Here is a 21151-nt window from a genome sequence, read left to right as displayed (position 1 = left end):
AGCGAACGACTGGTATAAATAGAGGAACAGGGCCATTTTTGCATTTTTCACTCTCTAAACAAAAAAATAGTGCTCTCTTGAAATTTTTTGGTGATTCTATTTGTCCACATACATAGCCAACTTGATCATTCACTCATTACACTCATTCATCTGGTATGCTTCAATTTCATGTTAATATTTTTATTTTAGTTTAATTTGTAGATTTTTAGTTCTTTTTAGGCCATTTTTCATAAGATTTCAATTGTGTATCCATGTGAGGTAAAATTTGAACTGGGTTAAATAATACATGCTCTATGGGGACTGAGTTAGCATATTTTCATATTTCTATGATGTTGCCATGTCAAATTGTGCACGAAAGTTTAGGGCAGCATTAGTGAAGAAGGGATATGCGACCGCAAGATAAAATGTGTGGACCGCAGAATAGCACTTTTACTGTCATCAGAGAGTCCCTACATTGATACTCCAATATGCAGACACAAGTCTAATTGTGCAGACCGCAGAAATCATGTTGCGGCCGCATATTAACCAATTCTCTATCATAAGAGAGTTGGCATTTTTTGGGTTTCAGAGGTGAGACCGCACTTCACTTTTGTGGCCGTATCTAACTGTGTACCCTCACTATGTCCTCTGGTTTATATTTTACTTATATATCTCCAGTGTATGTTTGAACATTGAATTGCAACTAACAATCGCCTTTGCTTGATACAGACAATGGTGCGATCTAGAGAACATGGCGACACTTCAAAAGGGAGAGGTGAACCTTCTCGGGGTCGAGGCAAGAGTGTCTTACCCCTTGGGTAATTTTTATTGCATACGACCGTATCATATCTCTTATTGAGGTGTGTTATGGGCGTTATCAATGGGGCATACCTTTATCGTTCCTGTGAGTTCCCGATCTCGTCCTAGACATGCCATCTTCATAATGAAAGGGGGAGGAGCGGGCGCCCTGATATAGGGCTGATGTCGTTCCCTGTTTGGACGCGGTACTGGGTGATCTCTCATCATATTATCTCTTCGTTCTTTTCTCGGCTCAGATTGTACCGAGATGAGTCGGCGAGTTGGTCCGTTGAGATCATCATCATCTGCTCTGACCTCGGCACAATAGGCATTATGAATTTTATCCCAAATGGTTGGAGGATACTTCATTAACCGGCTCAGCAGCTTTCTGGTCGCTCTTGAACCCTCTCTACTCAAACCATTCTGAAAGGCTGCGACAGCCATCCCTTCAAAAACATTTAGTAAGGTAATCCTTACTCTGTTGAACCGAGAAAGGAAGTCCCTCTCCTAGGGACTTTTTGATGGCGAAGATGTCGTTTACTCTTGTTGCGGCTTTCTTGGCCCCGGCATGTGCTGTCACGAACTTATCGGTCATCTCCTCGAACGTTTCTATGGAACGGGCTAGTAACTATGAATACCATATTAATGCCCCTCCAGTGAGGGCTTCGCCAAATATTTTCAGCAAAATGGAGGACACCTGCTCCTTGGTGAGGTCGTTACCTTTCACAGTGGTGACGTAGTGAGTCACATGGTCTTCAGGGTCGGTTGTCCCATCATATATTCTGAGATATGGGGGCATCTTGAAGGTCTTTAGTATGGCATGTGGAGCCACTTCCTCGTTGTACGGCTGTTATATGAACGTAGCGTCCCTTTTTGGCAGTAATTTGGGGGTGCCCGATATTTTGTCTACTCGTTCTTGGTGCTCTTTCATTTGGTCTCAGAGCACCTTGTTTTCGTTTTCCATTAATTTTCATTCTTTTTAAGACGGCGGCGAGGAGGCTGTGACCTGCGCTGTCAGTAACATCGTGAGTTTTACCTAGAGTTGGAGGGTATGGTTGGTCGCCATATTAGTCCATTCGCTGTGCTGCATGCGCTATTGTGGTTTCTGTGGTCGTGCATTGAGCTTGTTTACTGAGCTTGTGCATTGAGCTTATTCACTGTGCATTGAGCTTGTTTACTATTTTCTTGGTTGCCCATGTTCGTCCCTTTGTTGTGCTGCATGGGCTAGGGTATCAGTTAGCCATGCTTCGAAGAGTTTTTTCATAGCGGCTTGCGTCTCCTCTCCTGCGGATGTGGAGGGTCCTTTCCCGTTTGATTTTGTTGTGATGTAGAAAGGTGGGGTGACCTTTCTCGTCTGGGAGAGGCCGTAGGCGTCACCCCCTCATCATGGGTGTCATAGCCTTCGTTGATAGCATTCATGAGGTTGAGGGGAACATTATATATTGCCCTCGTTCCGTTTCCTTGGTTACCTGCCATGAAAATTTTGTACGCACACAGAAGAGAGATAAACTTTGTGGTTTGTTAGATTAACAAGTCACGTGAGTTGTAGATCTAGTGGAAACTAAGAAATTGGCTGAGAAAATCCCCACAGACGGCGCCAGATTGTTTGACCCAAAATTTAGATCTAGGTTTAAACAATTAGATTTTCTAATAGAATAAAGTTAATCTTAGCTAATATTAATATCCAAAAGGTCGTTTAACTGATTCCGTGACAATAATAGCACGAGCTATGTCAAATAACAATGAATATGTAATAATGATAGTATTTAATGACCCAAGAAAAAGGAAGACAACATTCAATAGTAATAAATGAGGCATTTAAGTAAATAAATACAAGTGAGATAACCGAAAAGGGGTTGAATTCGGTGATATTCCTCCGGACAATGATAAGTGATTGATGAACCTTTAAATATTAGTATTCTTCTTGGATCGTGGGGGAAAAGTTAAAGTCAGATTTGAGAAAAAAGTATATTTTGTATGTAAATAAACAAGAATCTTTAGAGAATGTCAAAGTGTTGTTCTTTTACAATGAATGTCCAATCCTCTCCTATAACTACATTTCTTTCTATTTATAAGGGAATATGGACCAAAAAATTTTAATAGTACAGATTCTAGGAATATTCACTGGAATATTCTCTTTAAAGTCTTATCTCTAAAACTAGCCATTACTGCTTCATTAAGTAGAGTACTCGTCCTCGACTTCGATCTCTGTTGACTCCTTGACCTAGCCTTCGTCCTTTGTCAGATTACTTCGACTTTGTCTTCGGCTTTTGTTGAAATCATATTAATGACGCGTGGCAGCCGTCGAAGGTTCTCTTGGTGTCGACGTGGCCTATATATAACTAGGATAAGTTTTGGCCCACAAAGCGGTGGAGGTAGAAGCACGGATAAGGGTTCGGTCAAATCCAATTATTTTCTGTTTAAACAATATATTTGTGTTAAGAAATTAATTAAATACGTCCACATATTAAAATTAAAACTCAATTATTAGTATTTAAAATCGTACTAAGGTCCAAAATTCATAAAGTTGAAATTTTAATTTTGCCTATGCTAAATAGCCAGTTTCACAAGTTCGGTTGTTTTGAGAAAACAGTAAAAGTAAAATAAAACCGTATTCACATCATACAACATCATCAACACATCCTGCCTGTACAGATAGTTGATTTATTTGTACCATGAACTTGGGACTTTAAATCTTATATCTAAAACGTGATCTATTTTGATAGCTGTAAACTGTAAAGTTCATGAAATAGAAAGTGTTATTCGACCTATCGTATCATCTATCTATGAAGTATGAAATACTCCAAATTATGCCACAAACAGTTGGATTAAATCAAAGCTGTGTAATCCTTCTTTGATGTAGATGAAATCGGAATAAAGAGAAACAGAAGGTAAAATAAATAAATGCACTTGAATAACAGTAAAAAAAACCTTCGGGTTGCCCAGTTGGTTTGGAGGGCGGTCATCCGTACCTGGGATCGATCCCCTCAATGCCTTCTGGGTTGAGCCTGTTGCACAGGACTTGTCTATTGCGGTTTACATCCTCTGTGTAGTTTGCAAGCTATTATACAGGGAGAGGTTTGTCCAGTACGCACAAAGTGTTCACCACAAAGTGCTCACCCGAATATCAGAGGCTGCGGCAGAGATTGTAGCGATCGCGGGTCTTCGGGTTATAGTTTCTTGGTCTTCAACCTTCAATCTAATTGTTTCTGGCTGACTAGGAAATACTTGCCACGTGTTGACTTCTGTGCTTGCTACGTGTCAAGTACATTTTTACCAATACACTACTAAAATTGATACGAAAATTTATAATTGGGCTGGAGTTTCTCTTATCAGTTTTAAACCCAACATTGAACTAGGTCCAGTATTATGATCCGTGACCATCTTAGTCCGATCCAAGGCCCAATAAGACAGTTTAATGTCCATATTCCATAATGCTTTAATCCACAAGATGAGAATCTAATCCTTTTTTGCCCTTTCATATCGTGAAATTTTTTTTCCCCCATTTTTGTTAAGAAAAATACTTAAGATTGTTGAAAAAAAACTTGAGCCTTAGTATCATTGACATATTTACAATCTGATTGGTGTGTTCTGACAAGAAGAAATGGTCTCCTATAACCGTTCATAATTTGAATAGAAGAAAATAACCTTTTCAGATTTCTTGTATGTTATTTTCATATCTCTTATGTGTAAAAATAAAAATATCGTATAAAAAGACATAAAACTAAAAAACAATATATAAAAGACTATAAAACCAATTGACATCATTAAAGTATGAATCACTATTTAAACACAAAAGATATGTTTCTTGAGGAATAATAATAGCTGAAAAAGAAAATATCAACTTAGTAGGTGACGAATTGTTCTCCTTGCTGTTTTACTTTTTACTATTCTTTCTCATTTTAGCAGAAAAAAATTGAAAATCTTAACCTCTTTATAATGAAGTACCTAAATCTAGTACTTATCCAAAGTCTTACACCAAGAAACTTTGGAACCCACCATGGTAAAAAATACTTTCCTTGCACCTTTCATAGCGATGAGTATGACTCTTAGCTACAAAATAGAGGTGGCAAAATGGTTAAAAGAAAATAGTTATCCACCCATATTATTCATTAGAAAATGGGTTGTATAATGAACATTTAAAAAACCGATCGAATATGGATAAGAATCATATTATCCACTTAGAAAATAGATAACCAAATGGATAACCAATGGATAACTAATGGGTTTAACAATTACATTTCTAAAGCCTCAAATTGGGGGCTCCTCAAGGTTGGAAGACTAGGAATTCTCCCAAGAGTGATTATATTCAACAAGCCATAGATAATATGGATAACTATATTATCCCCGGATAACCCCTTTTTTATCCATATTAAATATAGGTCGGGTCAGATAATTTATCCGTTTTTTGAATTACCCATTTTCGACCCGCTCATACTTGACCTGAACCGCTCGTTTGCCACTCCTAGTACAAAATGATAAATTAGACAGAAAATGGCTAAAAATAATACTATCATTTGGTAAATAGTTTATATTTATCTTCCGTCTACCTTTTGGTCCAAAATTGCATACAACGTTATCTTTCGGTCTATAAATACTTCCGCAACTAACGAAATATTGTGTGGTCCCTTTTTTAATTTGCTGGCATCATTTCAATATAACACATGACACCCCTCCGGATTGAATTTTACCCACCTCAGATTTAGATATAAAATGATAAATTAAACGGAACAGGTTTAAAAATACGCCATACACAATCTGGACTAAGGTGCCACATGTCCTAGTGAAATGATGTCAACATATTAAAAAAGGGACCACACAATATTTCATTAGTTGCAAGAATATTTATAGACCGAAAGATGACGTAACGTTGTATGCAACCAAAAGATGGACGGAAGGCAAATATAAACCATTTACCAAACGATACAGATATTTTTAGCCCTTTTTCGTAAATTAAATCTAAGTGAATTGATGAATTTTGTAAATTCACCATTTTGTAAAATGACTTCCGTAAATTTAATATTGGTCAATTGGTTTTGTGGCTCTTTACAAACTTGTTTTTAGTTTTATAACCTTACCTCTTTTCTTTTATACATGAGAGATTTACTTTTACACGTAAGAGATCTGTCTTTTACACATAAGAGATCTAAAAATATCATTTTCTTAAATTATAAATTGTAAAAGGCCATGATGTACCAAATAGCACTAGTGAATCTTTATATCATTATTAGTCATGCAACTTATTAAATGTAAATTTTTAAAAAATGAGATTCAAAGCTTACCACTATAAGTTTAAATATATATCACTTGTGAAGTAAAATTTTTAGCAACTAGGAGTATCTGCTGTTTTATGTTTAATAATTATTAATCCATCTATTTTATTTTATGTGACAATTTTACTTTTTTGTGGAATCAAACAATGAAGAATCCCCCACGCAAAAACTTCCCATTTTAGAATCCTTTAGAAAGAGAAAGACACCCCTCCCTCTAGACTACCTACATGGACACAATCACTACACCACCAATTATTCCACCGGATAAAAATAACCAAATGGATGTAAAAGAAGCACCAACACAATCATACAAGGAAATATTACTCGACAATCAGGCAGTAAGCTAAACAGAGTATTACGATGAGGAACCCTCCCAAATCATCAAAGATGACAAAGGAAAAGGTATTGAAGGCTCAATTGCCCTCTCACAGGAAGACAAGAAATGCCTATACCAACTATGGCGCTTTTCAATAATCATAAAGGTCTTTGGATGTAGAATGCCTCACCATTATCTTCGATCTAAACTAATTGACCTCTGAAAACCATTCGAACAGTTAATCTTGATTGACCTTGGATGGGATTTCTTCATTGTCAAATTTTATCTACAGGAAAATATGGCTAAGACACTACATCTAGGCACGTGGTTCATTTCTGGGAATTTCCTATCAGTATGCAAATGGGAACCAAAATTCGTCCCACAAGAAGCTACATTATCTTCCACGGCCATTTGGATTCGTCTGCCGCAACTACCAACTGAATTCTATGATAAAGAAATACTGAAAAAAGTTGGGAGAAAGCTTGGCAAACTGTGAAAAATCGATCCATGCACATCCTCCACACTAAGGGAAAGATATGCACGCATTTGTATTCAAGTACCGCTTGAAACCCCGGTGGAAACAACAATCATCATAGGAGGTCACAAACAATCAGTGATCTATGAAGGTAAAGGGACTTTGTGTACAACATGTGGAAGGATTGGCCATACGACAAAAAATTGCAAGTTCAAAAAAGTTGCACCAACACCATCACAAGAAGTTCCTAAAAGTTCATAAATGCACACCAAAAAGGATGATAACGATGGACAGAAGACAGTAACCTTCCCTAGATGGAAGAAATCCAGCCACCAATCCACGAAGGAAAGGAACAGTGGAGCAGGAAATAAAAATGAACAACATCATGCACAAAAAGCACAAAAGATCCAGGTAAAGATGTTTGATACAATTTCTGATAAGTTTCTAAAAACTAAAACCTTTAAATATAATTCAAAATCTAATAGTGCACAAGCAAATAACTACAACGGGCCCAGTGGCCCAATGAACAAACATATTCCCACCCTTCACTCCCCAATAGCCCAACCCACAAGACCCTAGCCCAAGTACAGTTCCAAAAGAAAAGCGGGGATGGGGCCTGATGGAACTATTACAGACAAGTTAGTTGGGCCCGCCCAAGCTGCTTCACAAGAGGCCCCCATCATTATCCCGACTCCAGGGCTACACCAGACATGCTATGTTGGTTTAGGCCACCACCCCTCAAACCAATCGGCCAATGGGGGCTATACCTAATCGGATCACCCCAACCCAAATAATTTTTCCTGCCCCAATACCTACATGCCCCCTACTCCCCTACTAGCAGAGTGCTCTAGTGTGAAAACCTCACCACAATCCATGGACACTCAAGTTCCTCACCTGAGAAATCATCCAAACTCGGGTGACATGACACCTTCCGTCCACTCCAACATAAACTCTGTTAATTCCAAATCCAAATTACTAGATGCAATTACTGATGACCATTCCATTGATCAAGACTTGGCACCAAACGATGTCATTATGAACCCGCCCACAAACATAACCCCCATTTTTACCCAAAGAGGAAACGCAAAATAAAACTAAAAAATTAAAGAAAAAAATAGCCTCCCATCATAGTGACATCCCTTCTACTGCCACCGGACTACTCACCGACATCGTGGCTGTAACAATTTCACCCTCGGGAACCAACCTGTCACCCTAATTGTCCAAAGCCCTGCGCACCTGGCGAGGGTAATGGTGGAGGCCCTAAACAAGGCCTTGGCAGCCTTTGGCCCAAGCCTATAGCAGGCAATAACCCTCAACGACAACATGCACCCCAATCTAAACCCCCTACTGATCAACAATTTCATCTCCCAAGCTTTCCAATCAATCCCCTTCTTCCCAGACCCAGTAGTGGAGGACCCAGCGGCGTCGCCAACCTTTGCGACTATCGAGCCCCAATCCCAACAAACTCCATCGTCTTTTACTCCAGTCGAGAAGAGCCAGTGTCCACCTTTAGGGAACAATAGAAGGGAGATAAATAGAGCCCTAGAGCTTCTAAAATGAAAAAATGCCTCAGAGACGGAGGGAGCGGGTTATGGACCTATACGCACGGACTCCCTTCTACTGGACTCTGTCAGGGCGATAGAGTTTAGTGTAGAGAACAACGGGATTCTAGTGCTCCTGTGTCCCAGGACCGTTACCAAATGTGGACTGATTCTAGGCTCCTACTATAGCCAAGGTGTGACCAAACCACTTCTGAATCTAACCCCACAACTGAATATGAGAAGCAGAATACAAAAGAAACCAATGACACCTCCCCAAGGGATAGAGAAGACTCACAGAATCCAGTCCTCCACCTGGCAACCACTCCTAATGAATTACATCATATGGAATGTTAAGAGTGGAAATAATGCAGAGTTCAGGAGACACTGCCTTGGCATGGCCCAACTCCACAAACTAGCAATGTTGGTCCTGCTAGAAACAAAAAGGGCTGATCATAAGAAGCTGACTGAGGACTTGTATTTTGATATGCTCATCCAATCTCCAGTCGTGGGTTTGTCATGTGGGATTGTCATGATGTGGAAAGCGAATTGTGTGCAGGTTGATGAGGTATCCACTACCTCTCACGGCATCCATGCCATGGTGAAAGTACTTCCATCTCAAACTCCCTAGTTATTTTCAACCATTTATGTTAGCACCATATTAGCCGATAGGAAACTATTATGGAAAGTTTAGTTACTATCTCTAAAAGCTATACTGGAAATTGGTTTATAGGTGGGGACTTCAATGAAGTCTTTAAGGCTAGGGACAAGTTTGGGGGCAACCCCATTAACCTAAATTGTAGCAACCTATTTTGGAATTGCCTTAATGAATGCAAGTTAGTTGACCTAGGGTACAAGGGTAGTAAATACATCTGGACCAACAAAATATATAAAAATAAGAGCAGTCTAATTTTAGAAAGGATATATAGATATTTTGCTAATGACTTCTAGATTTCTCAGTACCCTGAGGCTAGTGTAAACCATCTCCCTAGGACCCACTCAGACCACTGCCATGTGCAAATAATGCTAAAGGGGGATAATGTCGATCAGTATTTTAAAAGGTGTGGGCGTAAGGTGGGGTATTTTACATAAGTCTCAGCGAGGCGTAAGTTCCGAGGCACGGGGCGTAAGCCCCATGGGTATTTAATTTTTAATATTTTATAAAATAATATAATTACAGTAAATATTTATAAACAGGTAAAATTGCATAAAAATTAAAGAAAACTATAAATATGTGAAATATATATATATATATATATATATATATATATATATATATATATGTGTGTGTGTGTGTGTGTGTGTGTGTGTGTGTGTGTGTGTGTGTGTGTGTGTGCATCCCCAAAATAAACTAGTCAAAATAATATATTATACGCTACTTACAAGCACAAGTAACTTGAGTCGAAAAGAATAAAGTTTTCTACATGAATGAACAAAAAGGATGACTAACCTGCAATTTGAACTTTGAACTTGATGCTATGAAGGAGAATGAAGTTGTCTTTGTATTTGTAAAAAAATTTGAATATTTGTTGCTTTTGGGAGATATTAGTAGACTAGCGGGCAAGATAAAGAATTGGAAAAGACCATAAATTACGGCTTTGATCAGTAAAAAAAGGTCTTAACTTTTAAATTTAATACATTTTAGTTCCTTTTTAAAACTTTTGAGTAATTAAAAGCTGACTTTTGAGAATTTGAGTATTATATGAAGGACATATTCAACAAATTTTGTTTTAATTTGAAAAAATCTATGGGGCTTACGGCTCACTACAAAAATGCGCCTCAAATGCCCGAGCTTACGCTCCGAATTATTGGGCGTATGCCTCTTGAGACTTTCGCCCCCCACCATTGCCTCGAGCATGTTTGATGCGCCTCGCCCCAAAAATGACTTTTAAACATCAACAACAACAACAACAACAACAATAACAATAATAATAATAATAATAATAATAATAATAATAATAATAATAATAATAATAACAATAACAATAATAATAATACTACTACTACTACTAATAATAATAATGCCCTTCAGGTTTGAATCAATGTGGACTAGCCACCCATTCTTTCCTAATATCATAATAGAGTGGCCGATGCATTGGCAAAGGAAGCAGCAAAATCAAAAAAATTTGGGAAGGAGTACCATGCTAGTAGTTCCTCTGGTATTTGCAAATGATTTGTTTTTCCGTTGACCAAAAATAAAAAGAATCAAACAATGAAACTGCTTCTTTGACTATAAATGTTTAATTTTTTTTTTATAAATTATTTTACTATATTTCTAGTGCATTTTTATGTAGTCTCTAATTATTTTTACTTTTATTTTAAAAAGAAACTGATGTCCAAATTAAAAATGAATATAAAAAATTGTTTTGTGTTCCGTCCTTCATTCCTTTTAAAAGAAAGTATTTAATCATTTAGGAAAGTTTACTCTTCACATCAATTGAGTTTCCCAGCGCAGATATTGACACACGCTATATATAGTAAGCAACTTAGGGTAAAAGAATTTGTAGTATAATAACCAATGGACCACTTCAAAATCCAACGCCCACTCATTCCTCCTACCTTCGTCTCGTCTCCTCCTGCTGGCATGTCCAGTCAAAACAGTCAAATCAGCTTATTTTGAAAAGTATTTTTTTAAAAAATATATTTTTGAATAGAAGCAATTTGTGTTTGGCTAATTACTCTGAAAAATATTTTTGAGCAATAATTTATGTTTGACCAAGCTTTTCAGAAAGTACTTTTAAGTATCAAAGTACGAATAATGATATGAATATATTTACTTAATAATTAATATTATAAGTAAATAAATAATCTCAAAAATTTATTATTATAGGTAATAATTAAATCTTTTCATTTTATTTAAGTAAAATATGAACATAAAATTTAAAAGTACTTAATTCTTTTAATATAAGTTAAATATATTAAAAATCATTCAACAAATATAAAAATATTCACCCCTAAAGTCACTATATATTATAAAGCTATCCTAAAAATAATAAGAAATATGTATACATTAATATCCTAAATATTAGGTTTAACGGTTATTTTGGTAATTACTATATTTTGTTAAAGGTATTCTTGGTAAGAAGAAAAGTCAAAACTGCTTCTGCTTCTACTTTTGAGAATAATCTACTTTTTTCTGCTTTTCAGAAACTGTTTCTCCTTCTTCCCAAAAGTATTTTTTTCCCAAAAAAATTGGTCAAATAGGAAAAAAATATTTTTGGGAAAGAAAAAAAAAACACTTCTAGCCTCTTAAAAAACTTGGCCAAACCGGCTATAAATCTGACTCGCTAGAAAACGTACCTTACAATGGTTACAAAACCTAATAAATAGCAATTTAATTACAAAACATGTCATTCACAGAACCGAAGCCCTTAACCATCTGGTAGTCACCAACCAGTCAAAATCAACCACCGTCAAACCCTTACTCCTCTTCAAACAAGTAATCATTTCTTCTTTACAAATTCCAAAAAATACCTTTATATATAAATATATCTGATAATTTTTTGATCAGCTATTTTTTTGTCTATGGTATACATCCTTTGCATATACAATGACGGAGATACCGCCTAACAGCCAGATGCAAACCATGTTGCAGAAGGCTGTGCAATCGGTTCAATGGACATATACTCTTTTCTGGCAATTATGTTCCCAACAAGGGTACGTTTTTCTCCCGATCAATTCGTTGAATAGTGACGGATTCAAAATTCAGATATCGAAAATACTGAATTTTGAAATATATATCTAAATCTATTTATATTTTATTTTTAACTAATTCTACTGAACTCATGATTGAATCCACCACTGTCATTGAATAAAAGATCTTCCTCTTGTCTAACTTGTGTCGCACTTTGTATTTCAATATATGGGTGGAAAATAAATTAAGTCCTTACAAGGGTTTGTCTTTCTTTCATAACAAGAATAATCATCTTATTTAACAAAAAGGAGTATTTAGAAGTTAGACATTTTTAAGGTAGGACAGTTGACTGTGATAAAATATCTAACTCTCAATTTTGCGAACTCGAGAACTCAAGGCGGAATCGGACACTATCATTGAATACAGATTATTTCCCTTGTCTAAATAAAATTATTGCACTTTCAAATTCAAAACATGATAAGTACTTAATATATATTATATGGAAATGTATTTTACTGTTTCATAGGGTGTTAGTGTGGAGAGATGGATATTACAATGGGGCTATAAAGACTAGAAAGACTGTGCAGCCAATGGAAGTTAGCGCTGAGGAAGCTTCTCTTCACAGAAGCCAACAGCTTAGAGAACTTTACGAATCACTTTCCGCCGGCGAGTCAAATCAGCCGGCGAGAAGGCCGTCGGCAGCTTTGTCACCGGAGGACTTGACGGAATCCGAGTGGTTTTATCTCATGTGTGTTTCTTTCTCTTTTCCTCCTGGCATCGGGTAAGTTCCTCAGCTACCATATCATTCTTTGTAAAATAATTACTACTAGGATATACTTATCCAGTTGTACCGTTTACCAATCTTATTTTTTATGTTACTAAAACCTATTTATTATAAACGTTTATCTTATCAGTAGTTACTTTTTCGATTTAAGTTTAGATATACTAATATGAAAACAAAAGTTTACAGTGCAATTTAGCTTGTTATAATAATTCTTACTTTATTTTTTGAGTTATTTTATTAGGATTATTATGCAAAATCAAAAGGTATCGTAGGTCAACTTAATCTAATAAATGGTGCAAAAAATCTATACACTACAAGTAAACAAAACTAAACTCTTATGTTTTTAGTGATTTGATAATGTAAAAAAGTTATACTCAAAAGAATTTTATGGGATAAATAATAATCTTCTTCTTCCAAATTGCCAACTACTCTCTATTTTCATCCCGACAAAGAATTAGTATAACAAACATAATCAATTCAGTGATCCAACTTCCTAGCGTTAGTAGACTTTAATTTTTACTCCTTCCGTTCACTTTTACTTGGCACGTTTTGACTTTTCACGCTCCTTAAGAAATAATAAATGAAGTGCATAATTTACCATGATACCCATATTAATTGATGCATATTTTATTGGATTTGAAAAAATAATTTGAAATGAGTAATAAATATTGTGGGTATAACAGAAAAAAAAATTGTCTTCTCTTGATATGCGTAAAGTGACAAGTAAAAATGAAAATCTATTTTTAGTATACGTGTCAATCAAAAATCAAGGGAGGGAGTAGTAGAGTGAGCACACGATATCCAATATTCACCAAACAAAGTAATAATTAATTGGAGAGAGTATGAGGGTTGTTACATCGAAATAAAAGCGAGAATACACAAAAGAAGCAAGTTCAACTGTGACTTCCCTAAGTAATAGATTAATGAGAAACCATATATTGATAGAAACTCTTACAAGTCTGTTAGCTAAAGATTAAACCATATATTTAATGCTTGCTCTTCTTCCTTGTTGAGGGAATAATTCATTTTGCCGTATTAATAGGTTGTTTACCGCTTTACGAATACTGGGAATTACTGGTTTAAAAAAATGTTATTATTGAAGTCTATAAGAAATCATTGCTTAATTGTGTCTTCTTTTCTTCTTTGTTTAATATTGTCTTTTGCAATACGCATATAGTAGGATAGAATATTATTATGTATGTTTGTCCTGGCATTATTATTATTATTATTATTGCGTCCCAGCCTCTCCAAAATGAATCTCCAAAAGAAATTATGGAGGAAAAAAAAAAAGAAACAAAAAGAAAGAGTTGAAGCGCAGTTAGAGGCAGATTGATCAGGATTTTTTTCTATTCTATTTCTAGAGCATGCTTTCTTGATTTATAATGTCAAGTACCTTGGTACTCCTTCCATTCTAGTTTATATGATCATTTTTTTAGTTTGTCAAAAAGATGAATGATTTCTAAATTTTAAAAAAAAACTATTTAACTTGAACTTTTTATTTTCCTCTTAATAACAAACTTCTACAATCACATAACTGAATGAGTTAAGATCACCAGTTTAAACAATATAATCTTAAAATCATTTATATTTCAATATATTCATTTCTTTCTTAAATTTTATGCTCAATAGAATTTGATCAGATCTACTCAGAAATTTGCTGCTTGTTAATACCAAGGACAGTAATTATCATTCGAAGAAGTGATGGCTAGTAACTGTCTAGGTTCACATACTGTCATGTCATTGTACTTTTGGTGTAATTAAGGATCAGCATTTTGGTGTAGTAAATATAGTAGGTGTATGTTCCTCAAATACGATTCCCTTTTCTCCACATGCATAAGCACAGTTTTGCATGTACTTCTTCTTGTATAGATGAGTACCTAACTTCAAATATTACCTCTGACCATTATTTTCGTTGGAAAAAAAAAAAAAAAAAAAAGATTACCTGGCAAGGCTTATTCAAAGAAACATCACATATGGATTATGTGCGCAAACGAGGTTGATAGCAAAGTCTTCTGTAGAGCTATTCTTGCCAAGGTATATACAGCCATCTTAATATTTTGACTCGTCAGTATTCAATATATAGCATATTTGATGCTAAATTAATTGACGTTGCTTCTTATCTTTTAGAACTTACAGCTTAAATTAATTACTTTAGGAATTGTGCCTCAAGATAAACTGTTATTCTTCTCTCTTCCAGCAATTTAATTAACTGGTTATTTTCTTGTTGTTTGTTGACGGTAACTGACATGCCTACTAGAGTGCCCGCATACAGGTAATAACAGACCCTTTTACATATTAATTTAATGTTTAGCTTTCGAATTTTTTTTTAACGCTTTTTGAAAACTGCTCTCACTCCTTTCTTTTTTTTACTTATCCAGTATACAGTATACCACTCGAATCTCTCTATAACAGTCTCGTTTGTTCCGAATATTTTTTGATGTTATAGTGATGTACTGTTATAGAGAACATATATTATAACATAACATAAAAATTGGTTCGAAAAAGCTTGACTTTTATAGAGAAGTGTTGTTATATAGGAATACTGTTATAGAGAGGTATTAATTATACTTGTTTTCCATTTACTTGTTCACTTTCGTAAATCAATAAAAATTAATTCTTTTCCTTCTAATTTGACCTTTATCATTAAATAACCATTTTCCAAACTAACTGGTGTATTGGTAATCAAATTTAGATTTTTAAAGTACCATTAATAAAGATAATTTAGTAAAATAAACACTTCATTAATGTTTTCTTAAAGGGATTACAAAATACAAACTGGGCAAGTAAAAAGGAACGAAGGGAATACTTCATTTCCCAAAAAGAGAAATACTCTGTATTCTTTTTCCTAATTAAAACTTTATCATTGTTCACAATGTATGCAGACGGTCGTCTGTATTCCTCTCTTGGATGGTGTACTGGAACTGGGAACTACAGAAAGGGTAAAACAGAAAACAAAAGCTCAATATATTTACGTTAATAAAACTTGCAGTAATTTAATGTTAAGAATTTAGGTCCATATCAATGAAGTTTAACCTGTGAATTTTTGTACATATCCATGACGTGATGAACAACATATATATATATATATATAGGTTCAAGAAGACATTGGATTCATAAACCATGTAAAGAGCTTTTTCACTGAGCAACAACAACCTCAGCCACCAAAGCCAGCCTTATCTGAGCACTCCACTTCCAATTCCACCACCTTTTCCGAGCCACACTTTTACTCCGGCAATACTCCGCCATCTGGCAATGCTGATATTGCGCAGCAAGATGGCGGAGCTGCCGGAGAAGAAGATGAGGAGGAGGAAGAAGAAGAAGACGATGAAGCCGAGTTGGATTCGGATAGTATAGCAATTCAAAGTGAGGTTGGTGGCGCGGCTAATCCTATAGCGGCTGAGGCTAGTGAACTCATGCAGCTTGATATGTCTGAGGCTATACGGCTTGGCTCGCCCGATGATGGCTCTAATAATATGGACTCTGATTTTCATTTGGTTGGCGCTGGAAATACGGCTGACTACCAGCGTCAACCTGACTCTTTCAAAGCCGAGACTGCCATTAGCTGGGCTCACTTCCAAGACCTTCAACATTTACCAGGTACTCAGTTATCCATATTACTCTCCTTTTCCCATACGATACGATATTTAAGAAAAAAATAAAAACTTTTATAAGTAATCTATTAAACACATGAAGTGATATTGTGTGGCTATACGACTTTAAAAATAGGTACTCTTAAATATATTATAACATTTACGTATTATGAAAACTTCTAATTAAGAGTAATATTAGAGCTTAAAGTTAAATTATTTTCAAACATAAACATTTGTTATTTCGTTTTTGAACGGACTAATAAAGAATGATGTCATAAAATCTGAGGGAGTAATATTAGAGTAAATTACACTAAACACTCCTAAAATATGATTTAATTGTTCATACATCTTTTGTATTTTAAAATAAAAATACTTACACATTACACCCTATCTTATGGAATTTTACATGTATTTGAGCTTAAATTAGAGTACTATTTAGTAATTCCAAGAAGAAGAAAAAAGTCTCTTTTCCGTGTAAAAGTTGAAGATTCAATTTTGGCAGTTTCGCTTAAAGGGGTAGGTCATATTTTCCTGTCTCAGAGGTGGGAGTAAATTGAGGTAAAATTGAGGTCCATGAACTCTGCCAATAAGCATAAGGGTACCTTAGGTTTGTGCTGGTGATATTGTCTTACTTATGTCCCATTATCCTTTACCACAAGTCCATATTGTCTGCATATTTTATGCATTGCTACTATTACCTCCCCACTCAGCAGACCTTTGAGACGTACGCTTTATCTAATTCATTTTGCTACTTTGAGCAAGTACAAAACTTATCCATAAATTTTAAATGTCTCCATTGGAAAACAATCAACATTTTGACTTAATTAGAGTGAAGTCAAATGTCTCTTGAATAATTCACAACAAAGTTAATTTTAAGGGTTTATTAGTAAGCAATAATAATTTCGGGATAGAATGTGAAAATTTAATATTTATTTATGCCAAACTCTAGGTCGGATCATAATTATGTTGTTATTAGTCACCAGACAAAACAATAAATGGAATTTGTTCTTCTCCCAAAGCTCTTCCCTTAAGAAAGCTAAGTTTATAGTTGAAAATAAAAGTTTTCCATGTTTATCTAGTGTAAAATCAAATATATGTTTTATATTATATCACGTATATTATATTTTTAGTCCAATGAATCATATATCGACCAATAAAAATATACTCTCTAAATAATCCGGTTATCATTCAAATTCCTATATTATAATCTCTAATTAACTTGTTCACAAACCAATAACCCTTAAGGCCTTTGGGTAAATGTATAAAACTCAACAGTTATTATACTTCATCCGTCCTAATTTATGTGATGTTATTTGGACTGTGCATGAGGTTTAAAAGAGAAAGGAATAAAAACTTTTGAAACTTGTGGTCTAATACAAGCGATAGCTAGTTGTGTCACTATAAATTTTCTCATAAAGAGTAAAATAAGAAGTTTAAAATTAAATTTATTTTTAATATCATATGTATCATTCTTTTCTAGAACACATTAAAAAATAAGAGTAATATATTACATAAATTGGTGCATTTCTTTTCTTATTCAAATTATAAAGTACATGCATATATAAGTTATACAAAAATCTATATATCGTTTCATACGGGCTAAATTTGAATAAGAATGTGCGTGAGTATTAGAAATACATGAATTAAAAATAAATTTAACTTATTCTACTTTTTAGTTTGCATAGTACATAATATTTTTCATAACTTATGAAAAAAATAAAAGTAGCTAACAGACATCATAGTAATAAGGGTGGATTTTACACTAACCAAACAATTCCTAGCACTAGCAGTGTAACATATTAAAATTAAATCTGGCTTTTATTTATATTAATAATGTACATTTTCTTATTACTAAAACATATTATACGTAGTAGATTTCCTACTTCATTATTACACTCACAAATTTGCAAATGCAGGTGGCTCTAGTTATGAAGAATTATCACAAGAAGACACACATTATTCTCAAACAGTGTCAACCATTCTTGAACACTTCTCAAACCGAAGCTCCAAATTTTCCTCTACCACAATGGGCTGTATTTCTCATGACTCAGCCCAATCTGCCTTCACATTGTGCCCTAGCACCACCGTCGACTGCAGCCCGAATCCCGCCCACTGCCGCCGCCGCCACGACGATTCACTTCTCGACGGTGGCGGCGCCTCCCCCTCCTCCCAGTGGCTGCTCAAAAGCATACTCTTCACTGTCCCATTTCTTCACACTAAATACCAATCTGAAGCTTCTCCGAAATCAGTTGACGTCGCCACTGTTGATTCCTCCAGTACTGCTTCTCGCTTTCGCAAAGGCTGTAGTATAACGTCGCAAGAAGAGCCCAGTGGAAACCATGTACTTGCAGAACGACGTCGTAGAGAGAAGCTAAATGAGCGTTTTATCATATTAAGGTCTCTTGTACCTTTTGTAACGAAAATGGACAAAGCCTCCATTTTGGGTGACACCATAGAGTATGTCAAGCAGTTACGTAAGAAAGTTCAGGATCTTGAAGCTCGTGCTCGCGACACGGAGCACTCCAGAGATGCAGGTACATTTTTTTTTTTTACACTGTTAATATATACTACGACCTCTGCACATTAAATTTCACACATATAATAGTATATTTTTAAACATAGGAGTATTAACTATTATGACGTACTATAGTAAATTTTACGTAATTTTCAAAATTATGTAAATATTATTTTTAAAAACCTTGAAGAATCTATAGAATTCATATTGAAAATTAATTACTTTATCCCTTGTAATTTGAACCTTACCACATAAAGTGAAACGAGAGGAGAATATATAAGTTATGCTAATCTAGTAGGTAATTGTAGTAAGTTAGCATTACCCCATTTGTTAGTTCCTAAAAACTAACCCACCAGCATAGTAAAAATGTATTTTCATCTTTGACCCTTTCTAACTGTCGGTGAGATGCCTCCCTAAGTTATTTGAGAGAATTTTTTGTTTGACGTGTGCATTGCAAGTCGCAAATGTTGAAGCTCAACAAATCATTTTTAAAAGGTCTATCAAGAGTACCGATAAAAAGGAGAACCAAAAAAGAGAACATGGAGCAGGGTGTAATACAAAAAATGTACGAAATATTTTAATGTGCTAGCAAAGTTATGTTTGAAAACTAAAATTAAAATTATACTAGCCAAAATCATGTAAATTAGCAAAATCATATACATATAATAGATCCTACTAGTTAAACTTACTAACTTTAAATTTTGGAAGTGACAAAAGACCAAAAAAGTGGCACAGCTACAGTGAAGGTGTTGCAAGGGAGGGGTAAGAGGAGAATGAATACGGTGGAGGCCGGAAATATTGGTGGAGGGCAGGCAAAGATGACGGCTTTTCCGCTATCAACAACGGAGGATGAAGAGGTTGTGCAAGTAGAAGTATCAATTATTGAAAGCGATGCATTGTTGGAGCTCCGATGTCCGTACAAAGAGGGGCTGCTGTTAGATGTAATGCAGATGCTAAGGGAACTCAAGGTGGAAGTTGTAGCCATTCAATCATCTCTTAATAATGGCATCTTCTTGGCTGAGTTAAGAGCTAAGGTATGGCAAAATTACATTAATTCTTGCATGTCTTTATATTTTTGACAAAAATATTTTTGACAAAAACGAAAATACATACATATATAACAATATTTTTCTAATAGAATTAACTTTTATATATACATTGATAATTTAAAGTTTTGCGCATTATCAGTTTAATTAAAAAATGTTATAACAGTGAAATAACTCTTTCATATTCTTTTTTTTTTCAGGTAAAAGAGAATATATATGGAAGGAAAGCAAGCATTGTGGAAGTAAAAAAGGTCAATACATCAGATAATCCCTAGAGATTAATTAATCTCCCAGTTTGTCCCAAAAAAATAGCCTTCTCTTAACTCTTTCAAAACAGGTCGAAAACAAGTGTTGAATACAAATTAAATGCAACTAAAGAGTATGTGTGATTTTGAGAAGTTGGGTAAGACAATTTCTTTGGGACACACTTATAAGTAGCGAGTATAGAATAATACAAAATGTGACACAAGAAAATTGCACAGGGAAATGGAAATCAGTAGCTACTGGATATTGATGTGGTTGCCTCACATCTTTATATATATATATATATATAAAGTTTACCATGTAATTCCGAAGTCACAATTTTTCTTCCAGCTTCTTTATAGGTTTTTGACTTGAAGTCAAAATATTGTTTAGCTAGAAAATGAACTTCAATTGCGCATTGGCGCATTGCTTCTCATTCGTCAATGCTTAATGAAGAAAAGGAAAAAGATTAAATCGCTGAAAACGTTAAGATTTCTAGAATTATTAACTGTTTCTCTTGTTTTTGGTGAAGCCTTTCAGGATTTATTTAGTGAATATTGAATCTGAGAGTTGTTTCTTCTCAATTTACTTGGATTGAGGCATAATTGTTGATTAGTCTGAGATTTTTGCTATGACCTGAAAGGTTTGTACGTGAAAAAGAAAAATCAAAAGCAAAGGTCGTTCGTAAACATTATAAGGTCATCTCCAACCCACCTCCATTTTTACCTTCAAACTCCATTTTGGAGGCAAAAAATGAGGAATTTTGCTCCAACCCAGCTACAAATTTGCCTCCATTTTATAGGGTGAACAGTTGGAGTGACACTATCCATCCACTCCATCAATATTCTCTATTATTTTTTATTTTTTTATTATTTAACCCTTTTAATCTATCATATTATATAAATACCTAATTATATTTTTGTAATATCTTTATAATATTAATTTTACATCTTAATTTTT

The 21151-nt window shown here is 34.8% G+C and overlaps 1 protein-coding gene across 1 annotated transcript; it reads left to right on the top strand.

The window, feature by feature from the left end:
• The first annotated feature begins 11929 nt into the window (after positions 1 to 11929).
• LOC107791671 (basic helix-loop-helix protein A-like) lies at positions 11930 to 20230 on the top strand. The gene is given in 10 exon segments (NM_001325523.1): positions 11930 to 12036; positions 12540 to 12794; positions 14735 to 14831; positions 15055 to 15069; positions 15680 to 15736; positions 15890 to 16394; positions 18304 to 18921; positions 19620 to 19936; positions 20149 to 20199; positions 20201 to 20230. Coding segments are annotated over 10 exon segments (2052 nt in total).
• Positions 20231 to 21151: the final 921 nt, after the last annotated feature.

The sequence above is a fragment of the Nicotiana tabacum genome, chromosome 19 (genome assembly GCF_000715075.1).
Source record: "Nicotiana tabacum cultivar K326 chromosome 19, ASM71507v2, whole genome shotgun sequence".
NCBI lineage: Eukaryota > Viridiplantae > Streptophyta > Magnoliopsida > Solanales > Solanaceae > Nicotiana > Nicotiana tabacum.
The sequence above is the reverse complement of the archived record's forward strand: the minus strand, read 5'-3'. Positions and strand labels throughout refer to the sequence as shown.